This window comes from Alternaria ethzedia, assembly GCF_023757985.1.
Source record: "Alternaria ethzedia strain BMP 0044 chromosome Unknown scaffold_16, whole genome shotgun sequence".
NCBI classification, from domain to species: Eukaryota; Fungi; Ascomycota; class Dothideomycetes; order Pleosporales; family Pleosporaceae; genus Alternaria; species Alternaria ethzedia.
In genome coordinates this window covers 536,582-554,822 of record NW_026056209.1, presented here as the reverse complement: position 1 = coordinate 554,822, position 18,241 = coordinate 536,582, and the positions used below count along the sequence as shown (strand labels likewise).

Here is an 18,241-nt window from a genome sequence, read left to right as displayed (position 1 = left end):
CGTGAGGTGGGCCTAATGTCTTACATGTCTTATCGCCAGGCTTTCGGCGCAGCTACAGACATCCTTGACAACAGACCGCGGGAAAACTTGGGTTCTCGAGGCAGACAGCCGCCGATTCGCTCGGATCATAGATCCTATGCGCATCTACGTGACCGTGCCTCGAACGCTGCAACACCATTGAGCTTATCTCGGACCTTCGACTAAGGGAAGACGACACCTCAGGCCATCTCCAGCCATGTTCGCGTCGGTGCGCGATATATAACATCGCTCTTTACATCCCAAAACGTTCAACTGATCCCGTCGCCAGCATCCCGGTACCGCTGGTGGCGCACCGCGATCCCGCCTACACCACGCCTCCGGGTTGACGCATTGGAGCCTCCCACTGCCGCGAACACACTATTCATGCTGGTTCACGTCGTTTTGGCTCGATGTCCGTACCTTGCAGGACCTTCTCCGCAATTGATAACGTGTGGATTGTCTAACCGGGATTACCAGACGGCTCCATCTTTCCCCGCATTGTTCACATCGTGGACCGATCATGTTATTGGATTTACGGGAGATGGATGGCTGAAGACCAAGCTTCATCTAAGACTGCGGAACCGCGATGCAGCTCTTGGACGCTCTATCTCTTGGTAATGACGTGGGATACTGGATCACATCGCAGAAAGAGGTAATATGGAGCAGTTGTCGCGTACTGACCATCGCAGCTGATAAACTGAACGACGCGGACCTTCCCCGTCGGAAAACACACTCCTTGTGAATCGCAACACCCAGGCCTGCCTTGCTTGGCGGAGACACGCCCAGTATGGAACTAACACATGTGATCATTGCTAGACATGCGCTATCTATCATTGCCCCCGAGGCCCTGGTACGGTACACGTTTCTGACATTGCGCTGTCGCGAGCCAGACGCCCGTCATGTGGAAGGGTACCACTGAAGTCTTACGGTACGCTACCGCGGTTCGTATGCGGTACGCTTGCGGCTCGAGATATCTCCGTGGCGATCTGACGTAGGATGGTTTGTCTAGATCCATCGGTGCTGTCATCCTCCATTTGAAGATGGGTGGACAGTAGTAGTAGTGTACCTGTGAGTATAGCGGCCCTGAGATTTTTGACCCGGTGTAGAATGCGAAGCATGCCAAACTGTGTAACTCGGGCTGAATCAAATGCTTGTCTATAGATTGATAGCTCAACCGGTCTCGCCCTGTAGCATTGATGAAGCCATGTGCGATCAGGTCCACAGAAATCATGTAGATAGTCTTCATCAATCATGGGATGGATGATCCGATTGTCTTCAAAATCACTTCCGTAAACCGCATAAGAATCAGACATCCAGCTTGATAACAATGTTTCTACCAATCCGACATCTACCATATTACGCCTTGTCATGAAGCACATATGTCTTTGTCTACTCGCAAGCTATGCCAGCCTCTCGCTTGACATTCTGTGCGATACCAGTTTTATAGCCCTGCCCCTAACAATTGATATCTCCCAGCCTCGTCAGAAAAACACATGTATCGCACTGCTATCTCTCCGAGTGCTATTGCCTGCACACCACAACACCATCCCCATTTCCTCAGCCTCACCACATGCAACCAACTGCGCTAACACCCCATCCGGCCCGTCAGCCCACTCGGCCCTTCATCCAACTTCGCCCCCGAAAATCGGGCCGAATACCTCCACGCACACCAGCTTCGCTTGCGTCCACGTGCGCTCTGGCCAAGAACATTGGCTGGATGCCCAACGCAGCCACGCCTTTTCTCACTCGTCGCAATACCTTGTGCGACGTAAACATCAAGGCCGAGTCTGGGGTAGATGAACGGGACAAGAAAGTCGTCTTCGACATGACATCATGCGGAGAGGAATGTCGTAGGGTACGGGTGAGGAGAATGCTGCTGCGGCGTGGCGTGGTACCGGAGTTGTGCCGAAGTATATCCTGGGGTACGTACTCGTAAGACGAACCACCGGGTGTTGAGGTGTTTATCTTTCACCGCGGGCGGTGGATTGGGTGTGAAACTCCGGGGTGCTCGTTGCAGTATGGTGTTGACGTCCGGGCCTCGATGTGTCCGTTGGTGTTTTTGGAAGTCGCATACCGTACCTGCACCTTCCTTCCGTACTAGCCAATCACACTATGATGTCTTACTTCGACATACTGTTCCTCATCGAAACCCATACAACTGCCCTATAGCTTCCTGCATATCCACAGTATTCAGCGTGATCCGCGGTCTGGGATCCTTGATGCGCGTGAAGATTTCGAAAACGAAGTGCGAACCCAGTGTAAAAAGTAGACAAGGTATGACGAGGCGGCTGAGTATACGACCCCACGAGATCCGTTCTTCTTGCGTCTTCTTCTCTTTCAGGTACTCCTTTTCTTCCGTGGTACTAGTTGTTTCTAAAGGTATCGATGCCGCTTCTAGAATGGTTCTGTAACTGAGTCGACCGAGCCAGATGTGCCATCCTAGTAGCATGGTCGCAGCGGCGGCGATGCTCATCCATGAGGTCGTCGCATACGGTGATTGCGCTCTTCGACCCAGTAATTCGTATATCTCGTCTAGGCCTTGGACCGCGCGGTGCATGGTAAGTGGAACGAAGAGCATAGCTGCCGCGAGCGCGACGACTTCCAGGCCGCGCATGCTGAGGCGTTTGAGGAATGTTGTTTCGGCCTTGCGGACGTGCCAATGCGAAAGTAGAGATAGGAATTCATTCGTGCGCGGGTGAGTAGTTGACATTGTTAAGAGCATGGCGATGGGTTTTGTCGTGTCGTTTGGTGAAAGCCTGGCGGGCGCGGTGATGAGGTTTAAAGATAAGAATAAGCTTGGGTGGCGGCAGCAATGGCGATATGATGCTGCAGATTCCTGACCGCGAGCAAGTTTCGTGGGAAGCTTCGATATGGTGGATCGACGGTGTCCTGCGGGATTCGCGTCGTTGTCGTCGTTGTTGCTGTCTTTGTCCAGGGCTTCCCTTCCAAGGTTCCTCTTCGTTTGTAGGTGTCTCTTGACGCAGCGCTGTGTCGCAATGGAAGTAACAACTCCTACTTCTTTCCCTTCACGTCTTTGAGACCCCTTCAATCGCTACTTCAATGTCAATTTGAATCGCCTCCGCCCCTTTCTGTCGCGTCCTTCGCCCGAGTATGACGACTTTCCCACACTCTTGGCTCTGCGATCCGCACAGCACGCGCAACAAGAATCAGAACGTTGCGCAATCCGTCCTCGACTCAATTGAAACTTCCTGCTCAGTTCGTCTGTCGTCGCCAGCAAAGTTCCCCTGCGTTGAACCACACGTCGCGAAAACCACGTTGCGCGATCAACCTCGGCACTTCGCGTCGTATCCTCGTAAACCCGCTGAACGTAAAATCGGTGCCAAGCCCCTTTTTCGCACAGTCCCTTACCGCTCTTCCTTACTGCAAATCTTATGCCGTGCCGTCCGCAACAAAGATTCTCGCACTTGCAAGCGCTCGTACAACAATAACGGTTCCGCGTATAGACGTCGTGTAACAGGGGAAAAAGGAATAGAGTTGGATGATGATGCTTACAACCACGTAGCCGTCCTCGGGAGTCTTACCAGGTCTACGCCTTGTGATCCGCACTGCGCCGCAGCCAGCAGCAAGTAGGCTGCCTTGCTGAGGGGCGAGGTAAGCGTTAAGGGTTGCCCCGCATCTGCAGCCTCGCGTCGCTAGCTGTTTAGCCTCGTGTTGTGATTGGTGCCCGGGCAGAAAGCGTGCCTGTGGCTGGTCGAGAGTATGAGATGTGGAGATTGGAGTTACGATGCGAGAAGGTGAGTACCTAATGGAATGAGATGATTCGTGTGGTGCGATGGAAGATTTGGGTAATAGAGCTGTTATGGTGTGACATTCATTCCAGAACTATTGCTTCTTCCTAACGCGGAAGTGTGCTGCTGGCTTCATGAAGTACATGACTGCGAGAAAATAAGAGGTCTAGAAGTAACAGACAACCACCATCTACACTTTCTATGCGACAAACAACTCCAAGAAGCCAGACTGCAATACGAGAGGTCGCAAGGCGCTGCGACTGGAATTCCAAGAGTACAGAACACCGACAAAATGCACGCTAAACTATCAATTCATCCACCACATTTGCGCGACGTATGCCATGTCAGTAGAGATGATCAAGCGGCAGACCCATGATCCTCAAAGCTAACAGCCCTTGTACGCATCGGTTGCTGCAATCCAGCATCACCATATCCCCTCCCTTCATAATCGTTTTCAGTCATAACGCCCAAGCTCTTCCAGGTAGCCTTCTCTCTCAGGTCACCATTCTGGTGAAAGTTACCGTAAAAGCTGGGTGTACTGGCTCGCTGAACCGTGATACCAATGCCTAGCCCTTGATTCCTGGGTAAAGCACTGGTAGGCGTGTTTTCGTACGAGAAGTCAGCCGTGTTGGCCCTGCCGCGGCCATGCCCTGCGTGGTTGCCTTCGTCTTGGAGTGTGGCTTCACTGTCAACCGCTGGGCCAGGACTGTGACTTAGCATCCTAGCTTTGCCGTTTGATGGGCCTGTGACAAAGTCGCGGGGCTGAGGCGGCGAGTCTACGAACGGTGTGTACGCGGTTTGAACTCTGTTCAAAGGAGGTGTTGGTGTGTGGCTTCGGCTGCGAGGCGCGCCTTTGGGTGTGCCGCCAGGGCTTGGTGCGCGGCCGGGGTATTTTGATATGAGACCACCAGTCTCATTGTCGTCGCTGTCGTTGTTCAGGGTCCTGTTACCCCATGAGATATCGCGGTTGTGCGAGTGACGTGGATGGCGGCTGGTGTATTGTGCGACGACAAGTAAAATGTTATCAAAAAACAGTACTGGCAAAGAAGTCAGCATATGATCTCAGTCTCTCGATAACAAATGTGGAGGACATTTACCTGTAGCAAAGAACAGCACCACTATGGGTATCATCCAATGACTCCCCTTGAACTTGAAACCACTGGTGGTCTTGTCCGCAATGACGACAGAGATTCCCAGGATGATAAGCGTAAAGCCGACAACAACTCTGTTGATGATCTCGCCGAACTCATACTTCGTCTTGTGGATCTTGTTGAACCAGTACATGATCGCAAGCACCAACAGCAGACAGCCTGCGCCGATGAAGAACTGCATGGTAGTGGTGTTGAAGACATCGGAAACAGCATCTAGCTTGTTCCGCGGACTAGCTGTAGTCGCGGCAACGGCGTTGAGCTTCGCAAGAGAGTCATAATGTGCCTCGTACACGAAGACTTGCGCCCTGTCGAACATGTGACGGACAACGTTGCCAGTTCGATTGTTCCATTCGTTTGATTTGAAGCCGTACATTGCAGTGTAATTCTCGATCGCAGTGAAGTTCGTGTTCCAGTTGTATGTAGTGTTCCAGGCTTTGCTCTTGAATCTCCCGTTGATAGCGTTCATGCTCTGATTGAGGTAGTCGATGTAGCTGTCGGTGTCGGAGTAGCCATTGGCTGGGTCGTAGTAGTTCTCGGGTTTGAACGACCAAATCCACTTGAGAGCTTGCACGGCTGAGTTCCACACGATGAGAGAGGTGTTGCCTTCGACGCAGAGGAGAATTGCTGAATGCAATGGATAGTGTAGTAGAGCCCATACTTGCTGACGCACGGTTCCGAAACGATCATGGGAAAGCTGATCGAAGTACAGCATCCAGAGAAGATACTAAAGGCCCAATTAGCGCTGTCTTTGAGTTGTTAGGTTCTTGTCTGCATACCAAGAGAAGAATGGCCGCGATGACAGTTCCAATCTCACTCATGTTGTTGCTCGTTTGGCTTTTGGTAATACATGCCACGCTCTTGACCATTCCGATGATACCCTCCCCAATGATGATGAGTGTAAGGAGTTGCAGCCGCTCCGCTAGATGAGTGTACTTGAAACTGATGATGCGCCAAATCATGGCGATGAGAAAGATGAGAAGACCTTCAATGATGGATATCATGACCCTACGCATTCTGTTAGTCTAGAAACCGAACGCGGAGTACACTACATACCATGCGAGTTGTTCCTCAAGACCAACACGGCCCTTGGGAAATACAACCATGGTAACGGCATAGCATATCGCTGCAGCAGCATGTACACCTGCACTGAGCCCTAACGGAATCAATGTCTGGCGGAACATGCGACCTTGCCACATAACTACGGCGTATTGAACAGCGATTGCGATTCTGCCGATGACGAGCACGATAGCAAAATTCCGGTAGGATTTCTCGACACCGCTGGTGCTGTACTTGTCGAAAACGGGGCCGGCATACACAAAGCCTGTGAAGATGCCGAACTGTATGGCTTTGTGAAAACGGTTCCAGACGCAGTCGATGCTGAAGCGCACGTCGAAAAGTGTGACGCTCAGCCACGTAAACCACATAAGCGTGAACAGCTTGATGTAGTTGATGAGTGCTAGTAGTCTATTAGCTAGTGTATCCAAGATGTGAGAGCTGTACATACATTCTGCATCGGTATGCTGATGCATAGCTGTAAAGTACGCAAGATTGGCAACAAAGAAGAGATCGTAGAAGAGCTCGATCGTACTGGCTTCGGTGTGTTGTTTGTAAACGATGATATTTCCGCGACTTGTCCTGCCATTCCCAGCAAATGTAGCCGTGTCGTTCGAACTGTCGAGCGTGCTTGTGTGGGTGTTGACCTTCTCCAAATCTGAAGAGTTACCCGACACTACTTCGAGGACATCTTCGTTGATCGGACTTGCAAGTAGGGGCAGATAAGTCCTGTCTTTCCCATGCGCTGCGTGAGTACTGTTGTGACTGCCGGTAGTCTTCCGTCGTAAACTGAAATAACGTGCAAGATCCATGATGAAACAAATGGAAGGAACTGATGATCGTGGGTGGTGGTACGACTGGATTGATGAGAGAGCTGAGCAACAAGGCAGCTACAATACCTGAACATATATACAAAACGCCAGCTACGAGGAAGCTGCTTCGTGACGGTGAAACATCTGGTCAGATCGCGTCGGTCCGTAATCGACGACGGGTATCAGTAAGGCCATCGCTGTATGTGATAAGCCTTCGCCCTGTAACATGGCCAATTTAAGAGTAGCATGGCTGTGGTAGAAAGCTTAAGTGAGCCATCTGTACCGAACGATCGTTTAGATCTGTGTATCTGGGGGGCCGTTAGGTCCTAGTATCACGCTTCTAGAAACAATACCAGTGGGGCGCAGGCAACGGAAACCGCGTTGTGTCAACGGAGAGGCTTGCATAAGAGCGAATGCATGCCAGGAGAGGTTGTGTGATCCGAAGAGTATTCTTGAAGCTTGCACTACGGAGGCGTCGTTAGCTGTTGGCAAGGAAGCGCCGTCTGCCGTGAGCCTTGCAGATCTGCTGCATGGTGGTTGTTGCACGATACACCTCTGTGTATCGGAGATCGGTAAAGCCAACCATGGCGTCGGTGTGAGCGGTGCAGGAGCATTGAGCCGTGCCGATCTGCCAGGATGACTGCCAATGTCGGACGTACCAGCATGCGCCGCCAAGCTTTCAAATAAGCTCAGGGTGCACAAGTCTTCGGTCTCGCAAGATGCTGCGGACCAGGCTGAGAATTCGTCTATTCGCCGAACACTGTCCCTACTTCGAGCCTGCTGACGTTTGCCAAGACGGTGCACATGTCGCTGTAGCATGCCAAGCCCTTCAGCTGGTTGGTGGTGAGGTCTCAATTTGGAAGACTATGCCAGCGCAAGTGCCGGAAAGAGCGAATGAGATGCGAACAGCGAACCACGCCCTTCCAGACTAGTACACGCACACGCGCCTACCGTTCCATGTGGTTACACAGATGAAAGTAAAGGTTGTAGAGGTTAATGGTGTTCGGTTCGGCGATTACTAGCAAGCCGCGTCCTAAAATGCCTGCACAGTTTCAGCACATTTGAATCATTAGATTTCTTCTCCCCAAAGATATGCATATCCGCAGCTCAGTGACCAAAAGAGGAGCTTTGCCACTGAATTGGCTATTTCGAGAAGATGATCGGCAGGTGTTCGTGATCGAATTGAAAACGTCGCGAAGCCATTGCTGGAAAGATTATGGCGTCCACGGTTGCTATCTTCGTGAAGGTTCAACATATTCACTGGCTCCTTCTTCAAAGTCCTCATCTGATGAGCTCTCATCGTCGTCTTCGTCTTCGTCTTGGGTGGCCTCGTAATCGTCGTCTAGCTCGTCATCGTCATCATCCGGAACGGGTGCACTTGGAGGTGGATGCCTGGACCGTAACACGCGACCGGTGCTGTTGGCTGCAGCATCAAGTCTGTTCACTTTGGCTCTCACTCTACCCTGTCTGCCTTCCCGTTCAAAGTTGAGGGGCCATTCCAGCTCGAGAGCCTGCTGCCGGGTGCCAGCATTATCCATAATCCAATTATACGGCTGCTTGAGTACGATCTCGGTACGAATGACGAAGGTTCCCCAGCCTCGAGCTTCGTACTCATAAGGTGGTTTTCGGATAATGACGTGGGATCGTCGGAATGTAGGATGCTGTTGTGTGTTAGCGCTGAACTAAAAGGAATGTGAGATAGTAATTTGAACCATACCAGATAAATATGCACCTCCTTAACCAGATCCGGCCTGGACGTGCGCACAAAGAATGTCCAATCATGCTCGTTGTCGTCACCAGCATTCCTAATAAGCCTATGCTTATTCCCTATAAGCATCATGACGCCCTCAAAGCCATCACGTCCGATACGTGACCCCCTCTCCTCTTCCTCTTCAACGCGCCTTTCAGCATACGTGATAGGATATTTCTGTTCCAACTGTCTTGCCAACGCGTTATCCGGAGTTGCGGCAGTACGCGTCCTGCACATGGGACAGTTGCACTCGAGGTCGTACGTTGGATCGTAGTTCGGATCGAAGTCTTCGAGGTTCACGTCCCAGCTGGTGGGTTCGATGCTGTGCGTGTTGGAGGCGTCGGACCACTGTGCCATGCAGGACGCGCATAGCAGGTGGTTGCACTGGGTTTTTACGGGCGTGAAGAGGAGAAGTTGGCAAATCTGGAGTTTGTTAGTAAGAATACGCGTGTTCGCGGGTGGTACTTACGGGGCAGAGGTCATCGTGCGCGACTTGTTCCGGGTTCGATGGTGTTGCTGCTTCGGCCATGATGCCCAGGTGATGCGACGAGGAGAGCAAAAGGAAGATCAAGTGATTCCAGTACGAGGGCAGACTTTAGCTGCCGTCCCTTGGTGCATTGGCGGCATGGCTCGCGTCGTGGTGTTGTTATCGTTATTGGTTAAGGCGTCCTCCAGGCATCAGTCCGCGCCGCACGAATTAAGGCGGGGAGGTACGTCACGTGATCACGCGACAAAGTTGACCGCCGATTTCAACACACACTTCCATTTCGCGCAACAGACGACTGACTTCATTAAACGATTCTCGCTGCGATGCCCTCCCCTTCCAATGAGATGTACTTTCCCAACATGAACCCCGCTCCGACCCTCCTATACCTCTTCTCGCCCCTCCCCGTCGTCCCCTGCGTCGCTGTGACAAGCAAGACGTAGTATCGCCTTAGCAGATTCGAGCTTCCTCCCTTCATTTTCGCGACGATGACACACTGCGTGACTTGGCCGTCACTCGCACTTGTCCTTTCGGCATCATACGTTATCTTGACCTCCTCTGGCAATCTCCCCGCTACTTTGAAGTCGCGGACCCGAGCTATGATGGCGATCTCGTCCTCCTGTGGACTGGTGTCTGTCATGGAGTGTTTGTTGCTACCACGAGTCCAAGGCGGGATTATCTCGGTGCGCTCCCAGTCTGCTTGATCGAAAGGCGGATCGATGTAGTCTATCCCACCTCGATACGCCATCCAGGACCAACTTGGGACTTTCACTTTGCGCGCTGGTGGGAACTCAATCGTGGGCATGTTCGGGAGATCCCCTTTTTCTTCGCCGCGTTGCCACAAGAGACTCCGATGGAAGAGTCCGCCGTCTTCTTTGTCGCCATCGTCAAAGATGCCAAACGCTCCTTTTGTGTTGAAAGCACTTTGTAGGCGCTTCTCGAGACCCGCGATGGCAAAAGGGCGGTCAGAATAGCGCGTGAAGTCGAGACGAGAGTATTGCTTGTAAAGGCCTTGGAAGTAAGCAATCTTCCGTGCGCGATTGGCTCGCATGGCCTTGTTCGGGAAGTTCGGGTCACCGAGGAAATCGGCCATATTGCTGGGCTTTTGGTCAATGATGATCGAACAAGCAGAGGGTGTCATGACTTACTTATGCAGTTTGGCTAGGGTTTCGCATCGAACACCTTGGCCGCACTCGAAGTATGTCTGGTTCTCCGTGAAGTAGATGGTCCGTCGTGCCAGCGCGCGCTCTTGCAACACCCAACCTCTCTTGTTCAAAGACCCCTCGATGACATCTTTACTGAAGTTATCGATAGTCTTGCAGACGAAGAAGGGCTTTTCGTTGTCTCGCTGAATAGTGATGTACTCACGCTGCGGCCTGGGATCAAGGAAGCCATCACGTTGATTGCTCGCTCGGCTTGCAGCGAGTACACAATACGCTCCACTAAAGACTGCCTCCATGTTCTTAGACTCATCGTTGAAGTCTCCGTTTTCACCTTGGATGATGCAGAGCGAATCTACCCACAGATAGCGGATGCCAATCTTCCGCGTGCAGTTGACAGCGTCATGAAAGGTTGCCGGAAGATCGCCTTCGGGAATGGCCTGAAGATAGTCCTCCAAATTCTCTGGCAGAGTACAAAACGGTGTGTACTTTGTGGTATCTCCCCAGGGGTGCGACAGCGCGACGTACTGTTTGCTCGGGATCTGCTCTCGCTTCGTCTCGACAAGGCGCAGCATAGGCGTACTGAGAGTACCCACGTCGAGGAGTCTTGTCGGCAGGCTATGGTTCAGCCCCTCACATCCTCTGTGATTCGTATCGCAATCATTGAGCCAGAGCTTTACGATGCTGAAGAACGCGTCTGATCCAGCTTCTGGGAGCTCTGGAAAGCCAATTTGGATTGGACACGGAAGGTCCGTTTCTGGACTTCTGATTAGTGAAAGAACAGGATACGAGTCGCCCGTCAAAATGATGTTCGACTGGTCTCGCTGAAACACCGCCGGATCTCCTTTGGGCTCTTCGGCTTGGTTGTGGATTTCGTACAGCATTCTGCACAAATCGCATTCCGGTGCACGGTCTTCCAACGTTGACACCCGCTCTTCGATGCTGAAACCGCCTTGTAGAAAGTCACGCGCCGAGCATGCTGCACAAAGTCGATGAGCGATGTTTGTTTGCGGGATAAATTCCTGTCCGTCGACAATTGCGACGACTTTATGAGCGAATTCATTATCGATATTAAACTCCCAATCTTTGAGAGGTGGAAGGGTGTAGTCAGCGCCAATAGGTTGGCCGAGAACTCCACTCTTGAGCGACCCTGGAGGTGGTAGGCTGCTCAGTGGAAGATTAGCACTGTTCGGCGATAGCATTGGGGCCGTGAACGTTGGCGTTCTGACGTTGGTGCGGTCTTTGCCAGTGAACATGTAAGTGGACATGTGTCGCTTCGTCAATATAACGTCAAGTTTGTCCCGAAACTGCGCGGCCGTAGCTCGATAGCTTGTAACAGATTGACCGAGTGCTGGAGGTTGAAGGAGTCGACCACTCAGGGTATCACTCTTCCTGTTAGGAGGAAGATTGACGACTAGTAACATCTCGCGTACAATCTTGAGCAAATCTTTGATCGCTGATGTTCGCCCTGCTGAACACTCCGGATCTTTGTTCTGAATGTGCTCCATCCACTTCAAGACCACAGGGTGAACTCTAGCACTTTCCGGTTCGCTCGCGTCCAAGACTTCGTAGTACTGGCAGATCTGCTGTGCATTTCCCTCGATCTGTTTGTAAAAGTTGGTCAATTCGTCGTTGCCGTATAAGATCCAGATGATGAACTCGAACGTGATGCATCCCATTGACCAAATGTCATAAAGCCGGGAACGTGCATTCTGACCAGTAACAGTTTCAGGCGCTTCGTATCGTCGGGTACCGTATCTTGTGCTTGTAGGCTTCGGTCTGTACTGCGTAGCCACTACATGCCGTTTAGCCAGGCCCATGTCTGCGATCTTCAGGGTCCCCAGGCCAGACTTAGATCCATTGGCGAGAAATCTTAGGATATTCTCCGGCTTCAAATCACCATGCCTGATGGACTCCGCATTGTCCGCATTCTTGTATTCATCCACCCCGTTGTCAAGCCCGTTATCGCTACCGGCATCACTTCCGTCGCTCAGATACGATTCCGCAGCGTTTGGGTCGTTCACTCGTATCATCAAGCCATCGGCTCCGCTATGCTGTTCTGGCCGCCCGCTGTTGAAATTATGTAGTTGGTCCAATGCATCGACAATACCTCTAAGTTGAACAATGGTGTGTTCGATGATACAAGCATCTGGGGCCTCTCGTGGCGTGTGGTCCCAAAAGTCACGCAAGCTGTCCCCGTCGGCCCAGGGAAACATGAAGTAGCGGCTGTGACCTCTTCGAATAGCTGCTATACACTTCACGATATGGGTATGGTTGAGCTTCCTGATGGCTTCGAGAGCGGTAGCTTCGAAATTCCAGGCCCGGTCGGTTCCAGCAGCGTCCTTTTCTCCTTGTGGTACTTTAAGCTCCTTGAGCGCTACCTGTATAAGAGTTCAGCGATAAGGATCTAATGTATACTACTATTAACGTACCTGCTGTATCTCTGGATATTCATGATGGTCCTTGTGTATCGTGACCCGATATACCGAACTGAAAGCGCCGTCCTTTGGTTGCGCCCCATCTGAAGTGAATGGAAATATGCATTGCGCTTTCAGATCATAGCCATACTTCTGCTGTATGAATACTGGAGCTAAACACTTCCACTGGTTTTCTCGGAAGTTGACGATTTTGAGTGGATTCCAGATCTGGGGAAGAAATACATGTTGACTTGGCGATCTGTCATCGATTGGGAGCTTCTCATCAGTGAACCCCCATTTTTGAAATATAGCCATGGCTAAGAGCAGAAGAGATGGTTCGAAGTCGCATTGAATAGTGATAGCGAATACCTTGGGGGCCTTGGTATGGATCCATGTCGCGAGCTGATACCGACGTTCACGATCCCACTTAGCGGTCTGCTCTATTGGAGACTTCTCAATCTTAGCCAGCTCCTGCTCGATCGCTGTCTGGACGATGACCTCCTTGATCGCGTTTTCCGGCAGGTAAAGGCGGTTTGGATCATGGAAAGTTGCTGCTGCGAGACGACCGAGTATAGTTTCGACTAGATTGGAGCCTAAGGTCTTGGGCGCAATGAGACCTTCCAGTTCTTCATCGCTCAATCCGGGCGCTAGAGTGGGTGCTTCGGGGTGTTCCTCGTTGTTGTTGGCTAGGTTTTCGGGTCGGTTCGGCTGGATCGCACGCGCTTTGTTGCCCCACACCAGATAGCAAACGACGAATAAGAACGCGTAGAACAGGACCGTATCGGCAAACATTGCTGTGGTTGGATTCACGTATGTCCCTTCAGGTTTGACATGAACATGCGCAAAGAAGTTACGCTGTATTCCGAGAGGTTGCTGTTCGGGACGAGGGCTGGCTGTTCCTACGGATCGGCAAAGCCAGGTTTCACGGACACATGTAACACCTTATGACATGCGGTTCATCTGCAGAGCCGCCTGCGAGCTGAAGTCCGATTTGTGATGGATGTGCGCCACATTGTTAAGATGATCAAATCAGAGTAGAAGCCCCGGGATGTTAATGCCGTGAGTGACGCTCAGCCTTGTGAACGCAGCTCAGCTCAGCTGCGAAAGACGGGATGATGGCCCAAAGCGTTCAGATGTACGCAGTAAATATTGGACCCCACAGGCGAGGTGCAGATGGACCCCACCTGTTCCCTGAAGCGCATGAACGCCTGCGTGGGATACAGCAAAAAAGCAATTCCGCACACCGCTCGTAATTACAAACACAGTGATCAGCGGGCTCATCGTTGTCGCGTAGCCTCGCGACATGAACCGCGCATACCTGGGTGTTCTCAGTCAGAGTCTGGCTGATGCGCAGCTGGCGCAAGTAGCTATACCAGGCAGATGCAAAGCGCAGGTGCAGAATCAGTTTACAACATGACCTGATCTGGCGCTTCATACAACGGGCATACTCTGCAAACACTCATGTTGATGTGTTATTTGCCTGCATGGTGATCAAGTAGCTTTGGCAAGGAAATAAAAGGAATGCGAACACATCCATGTCACTCCCGAGCCACCAAAGCTCGTCCTGAAAGTAGGAAATCTTCCGAACACGGCACTCGAGGTTATGCGAGGAAAGGCGACTTGAGTTTGGGTATGCGACTCAACCGTCTTCTTCTCGGTGCGACGGATTGGACTGCTGGAGCTTCTGATCTTGGACTTGGCAGATCATCCTGAATAGCCTGCTCCGGATTGTACGTAATGTAGCGCTCGACTGCCGAATCGGTGGATTTCATGTTGCACCAAGGGTTGCTCGTCGTCGCATACTCTTCGTAACGGCGACACCTGGCGTACATATCGTCTAATGTTTGCCAGACGTTTACGCAAGGTTTGCGCTCCCTTGAGTCTACTAACAACATGTCGAACTGAATCAAGTTCAGTACGTCGTGCACGTAAGCCGTACAATCCGAGTGACGATGTAGCTCCTGGATAAACTATTGTAATTGGTCAGCTGGGCGCTGTAACATTGAAAGGTGCAACATACGGCGGTCACCCTTGAGTTGACCTTGGCCCGTATCCCAGCAGCTTCAGGGTCTTTCTCCACTTCGTAGAAGGTATCAACAGTTGTGAATCGATGGAAGTAGTCTGTCATCGTCCTTAGCTTCTTGAATTCTCTCACGAGCTTACGACCCCCTAGCAACCAAGCCACAAACTCAAGGTAAACGCAACCCAAACACCAAATATCGTAAGTTTGTCGCATGTCCGCATTGGGCAAATCGCATTCGGGGGGTCGGTAAGTCATCGTGTTAGGGGTTTCTCGGCGATTGGTCTTGCTCTCCAGTGAGTGGATCTCAGCTTGTCCGAAGTCGGTGATCTTGAGTGTTCCCTGCAACGTGAGACCATCTTCATCGTTATCACCATCGTCGTACCAAAGAATGTTGTTCGGATTGATGTCTCCATGGCGGCCGTATACTTTCTTTTGCGTGCTAGCAGGATCGTAGAGTTGATGGCTACGCGACGGCAGACCCTGTTCGCCAAAGTCGTTGGGGCATCTGAATGGGCTCGTAGGACGCTCTTGCACACCGTTTGATAGTATTGATGAGCCTGTGTCGACCCGCTCGCTCAATGGCGCAAATCTCACGCTTTTTTCCAATCTAGTAGAATTATTCCCGGTAATGTCTGTGATACATTAGCTCTATGAAGAGCAGTGTCCAGCGAAACGTCGCCCAAAAAGTGAAGACGAAGCAGTTTCTTCGTTTCTTTCGCTTTTATTGAGATAACATACCATCTGTGTCTTCCACTTGCTCCTCCTCGATCTTGGGCTGAGGCTTGGTGAACGATAGGAGCTTGTGAAGTTTCGACAGGCCCTCGGCAAGCCCACTGCATTGCTTTGCAAACCAGTTGACATTGCTGTGGTGGAGAACCGGATGTGGTTTGAGCTTCTTCCAATAGTCGAACAGATCACCTTCTGCGCGGTAGAAGATCAAATTGAATCTGTTGAACTGCTCATACGTTGCGAGCAAGGACACAATGTGTGGGTGGCTTCGCCCGCCGCTGAATTTCATCAGTATGTCTATTTCTCTCTTATAGGCGTCACGATGCTCATCGTAGAGTTGTTGTTTGATGGCAAAACCGCGCTCACGGAGCCGCTTATCACTGAAATTGTGGTGATCGGAGGGTATGTTCACCATGATTACCCTTCCGTAACCACCAGTCTTGTCAATGGGCTGAGTCAGGGCGTTCCCTGGAGTGAGAAAGGGGAGGATGTGTTGGTCTTGAAGTTTGTAGTTCTTTACCACACCGTCATCGTCGGGTGGCGAGAAGTATGTCGCAAGTAGCCACCATTGATAGCGTTGAAAATTCTCGAGTTTCAAAGGTGACCACCCCTTGAAGCAGCCACGAGGAACACGAACCTGGCCGCCTTTGCGATACAGTTCTCCGGTTCGTTCATGTTTCACAAGCGGTAGGTCCTGATCAGTGACACCCTCACTCACGAAGTCCGCGACGGAAGCAACGGCTTCGATTAGAACCAAGAGTGCAAAGATCTTGCGGAATGTGGTGATCTTGGTCGTTCCCTTCTGTCCTTCAACCTCTGTTTCTGCGCACACTGTCTCTGCGTAGAACGTGACTTGATCAGGTGAAAGTTGCGCCGCAGTTCTTGTCAGTTCTCGCGTCACAGCCTCGACCGTTATCACATGACGCAGTTTGGCTTTGGAGATAAATGTGTCGGTCTGGCTCTCGATTTCTCGTGTATTCCGGCGTGCATCCAGGATCTCCTGTTGAAGCTCATACTTGTCGTCTAACGGTGACAACGAGGCCAATGACTGCGCTAGGTCCTCGTCCAATGAGTCTTCCGGGCGCAGAAGAGTACGATCTTCATGCAGTTGCTGTTGATCGCCAGCGTCTGAGATATTTGTGACGCTTAGTTTGGGTGATACCAGAAAATTCCGAAAGGCCGGAACACCTAGCGACGACGTATAGCCGCGCTCGGGATTCCATGACTCTTCCGAGAAGGAGCGAGAATGGCCGAGTGAGGTAAGCTAAAGGGGCTCCGGTCAGAAAGGCTCAGCTGTGGGTTCTCAAGACGAAGCATACCTCATCACTTTCCCATTGCGCATCTTCTGCTCCCGCTTCTGTGTCTTCGTCGAGCAAGGGAATCCCTACTGGATGAGGATCAACCCATGTTGTGGATGAGGATGGCGAGCCACGATATTGCGCAGTCAGCCATGCGTTCCTGTCTGTGTGCGAGTCGACGGCTTCCGAGTCACAATCCGATGATTGTGACTTACGAAAAGACCGGGGGCTGTCTTCGTCATGTACGCTACTGTCCGATGACCTATGGAAAGAGTCACGACGTGGCGTGGTGTATGAGGCTATCGGGTGCTGATTTGGTCTAAGACCATCGTCGCTCAGGCAGTAACCACTTGGATCCTGTTGATTCGCTGGTAGTGGCGAGATAGGCCCAGGTCCAAGAACAGGAAGCCACGGACCAGGTACCAACACGTCAGACAGCGACTGATTTGATATGGATACCCCTTCTCTTGCTTCATTCGGCGGTTGCGAGTTGTGGGTTTCGGGTTGAGCCGTACGTTGTTCTGTGCCCCGTAGGCTTAGAGGGGCGGGGCCTTTGACCGGACTCCGACGCGCCTTGTTTGGCGGGGCATCCGCCTCAGACACGTGCAGAGCGAAGGGAGGCATCATCCACTGCACAAAGACAACTGTCTGAGTTTGAAACAGCCCCTACGGCGTATCGCATTGTTATATGTGGATGCCTCATGAAGGACCTTGAGCCGCACAAGGCTGAGCGGTGAGTCCTGTGTGGTAACCGCCTGTCTTCGAGTCCAGTGCCTGCGGCGCCTGGGGTTGTCAGATGTGGCTGCTTCACGGCCGCCATAATTTAGACGGATGCATTTGATTGGTTCCACAATGTCTCAGCCGGTGAGCTGTTTGGGGTGACATCCGGAAGTGCATGGCGCAGCACTGGCGAACCGACGTTCGCTGCCTAGGACAGCTCGTTAGAGTATGTGGGCACATGGACTGCACAGCCGCAGCTGAATTGAGGTAATCCACGCGCCCTTCAGCCTGCCAATAGCCTCAGAATGTCATAACATGTGCGTATATACGCAGGCGAAGTCCTCCTCTCTTGGAAGAAGATATAGACCACAACTTCCTTCAAGACTCTTTACTTACGACTGAACGGTGTATCAAAAGCGACATCAATGTCATCATCAAAACAAGTCGCATACGTCAAGGTATCAACCCCTTCGATAAGAAGGTACGACGAGGACGATGATCTGTCGGACTTTGAAGATGCGCAATCGATATCGGGGAGTAACATCGACCCTGCGAAGCTGGCAGCACTTCTGAGGATCAAATTCGGGGCAGGAACCTATGATATACATGTGAGTAGGAGTAATCTCGCGGTATTGGTAAACCTTTTGATCAAGAACTGACGAGCATCATAGATAATGCAGAACTCTTACTGTATCATCGCGCCACGAAAACTTTCAACCGTAAGTAAAAAATCTGGTCGGAAACAATCCAGCATCTAACGCGCAACAGGGAGAGATAGCTAGATGTCAAAGAAGAAGATAAGGACAATGAGTGGCTGCCTAAGCGTCTCGTAGACGTGAGAGCCGCTCGCCGGTTCAGGTAAATAGGAGAGTAAAGC

The 18,241-nt window shown here is 51.6% G+C and overlaps 5 protein-coding genes across 5 annotated transcripts; all 5 read right to left on the bottom strand.

Moving 5' to 3' along the window:
• Nucleotides 1–2,158: 2,158 nt before the first annotated feature.
• Nucleotides 2,159–2,740, bottom strand: J4E87_006706 (uncharacterized protein; the record flags this gene model as incomplete). Its single annotated transcript, XM_049378307.1, has 1 exon — nucleotides 2,159–2,740. One exon carries the CDS (start codon nucleotides 2,738–2,740, stop codon nucleotides 2,159–2,161), a length of 582 nt encoding a protein of 193 aa, XP_049232111.1.
• Nucleotides 2,741–4,124: 1,384 nt separating this feature from the next.
• On the bottom strand, nucleotides 4,125–6,783 carry J4E87_006705 (uncharacterized protein; the record flags this gene model as incomplete). Its single annotated transcript, XM_049378306.1, has 5 exons — nucleotides 4,125–4,804; nucleotides 4,865–5,642; nucleotides 5,695–5,923; nucleotides 5,972–6,374; nucleotides 6,423–6,783. The coding sequence occupies 5 exons, from the start codon at nucleotides 6,781–6,783 to the stop codon at nucleotides 4,125–4,127; spliced, it is 2,451 nt and encodes an 816-aa protein (XP_049232110.1).
• A 1,232-nt stretch (nucleotides 6,784–8,015) lies between these two features.
• On the bottom strand, nucleotides 8,016–9,062 carry J4E87_006704 (uncharacterized protein; the record flags this gene model as incomplete). The annotated part of the gene is made up of 3 exons (XM_049378305.1): nucleotides 8,016–8,444; nucleotides 8,516–8,956; nucleotides 9,003–9,062. The coding sequence occupies 3 exons, from the start codon at nucleotides 9,060–9,062 to the stop codon at nucleotides 8,016–8,018; spliced, it is 930 nt and encodes a 309-aa protein (XP_049232109.1).
• Nucleotides 9,063–9,324: 262 nt separating this feature from the next.
• Nucleotides 9,325–13,386, bottom strand: J4E87_006703 (uncharacterized protein; the record flags this gene model as incomplete). The annotated part of the gene is made up of 3 exons (XM_049378304.1): nucleotides 9,325–10,114; nucleotides 10,166–12,558; nucleotides 12,610–13,386. 3 exons carry the CDS (start codon nucleotides 13,384–13,386, stop codon nucleotides 9,325–9,327), a joined length of 3,960 nt encoding a protein of 1,319 aa, XP_049232108.1.
• Nucleotides 13,387–14,195: 809 nt separating this feature from the next.
• J4E87_006702 (uncharacterized protein) lies at nucleotides 14,196–16,753 on the bottom strand (the record flags this gene model as incomplete). The annotated part of the gene is given in 5 exon segments (XM_049378303.1): nucleotides 14,196–14,564; nucleotides 14,615–15,249; nucleotides 15,356–16,610; nucleotides 16,666–16,730; nucleotides 16,750–16,753. The coding sequence occupies 5 exon segments, from the start codon at nucleotides 16,751–16,753 to the stop codon at nucleotides 14,196–14,198; spliced, it is 2,328 nt and encodes a 775-aa protein (XP_049232107.1).
• Nucleotides 16,754–18,241: the final 1,488 nt, after the last annotated feature.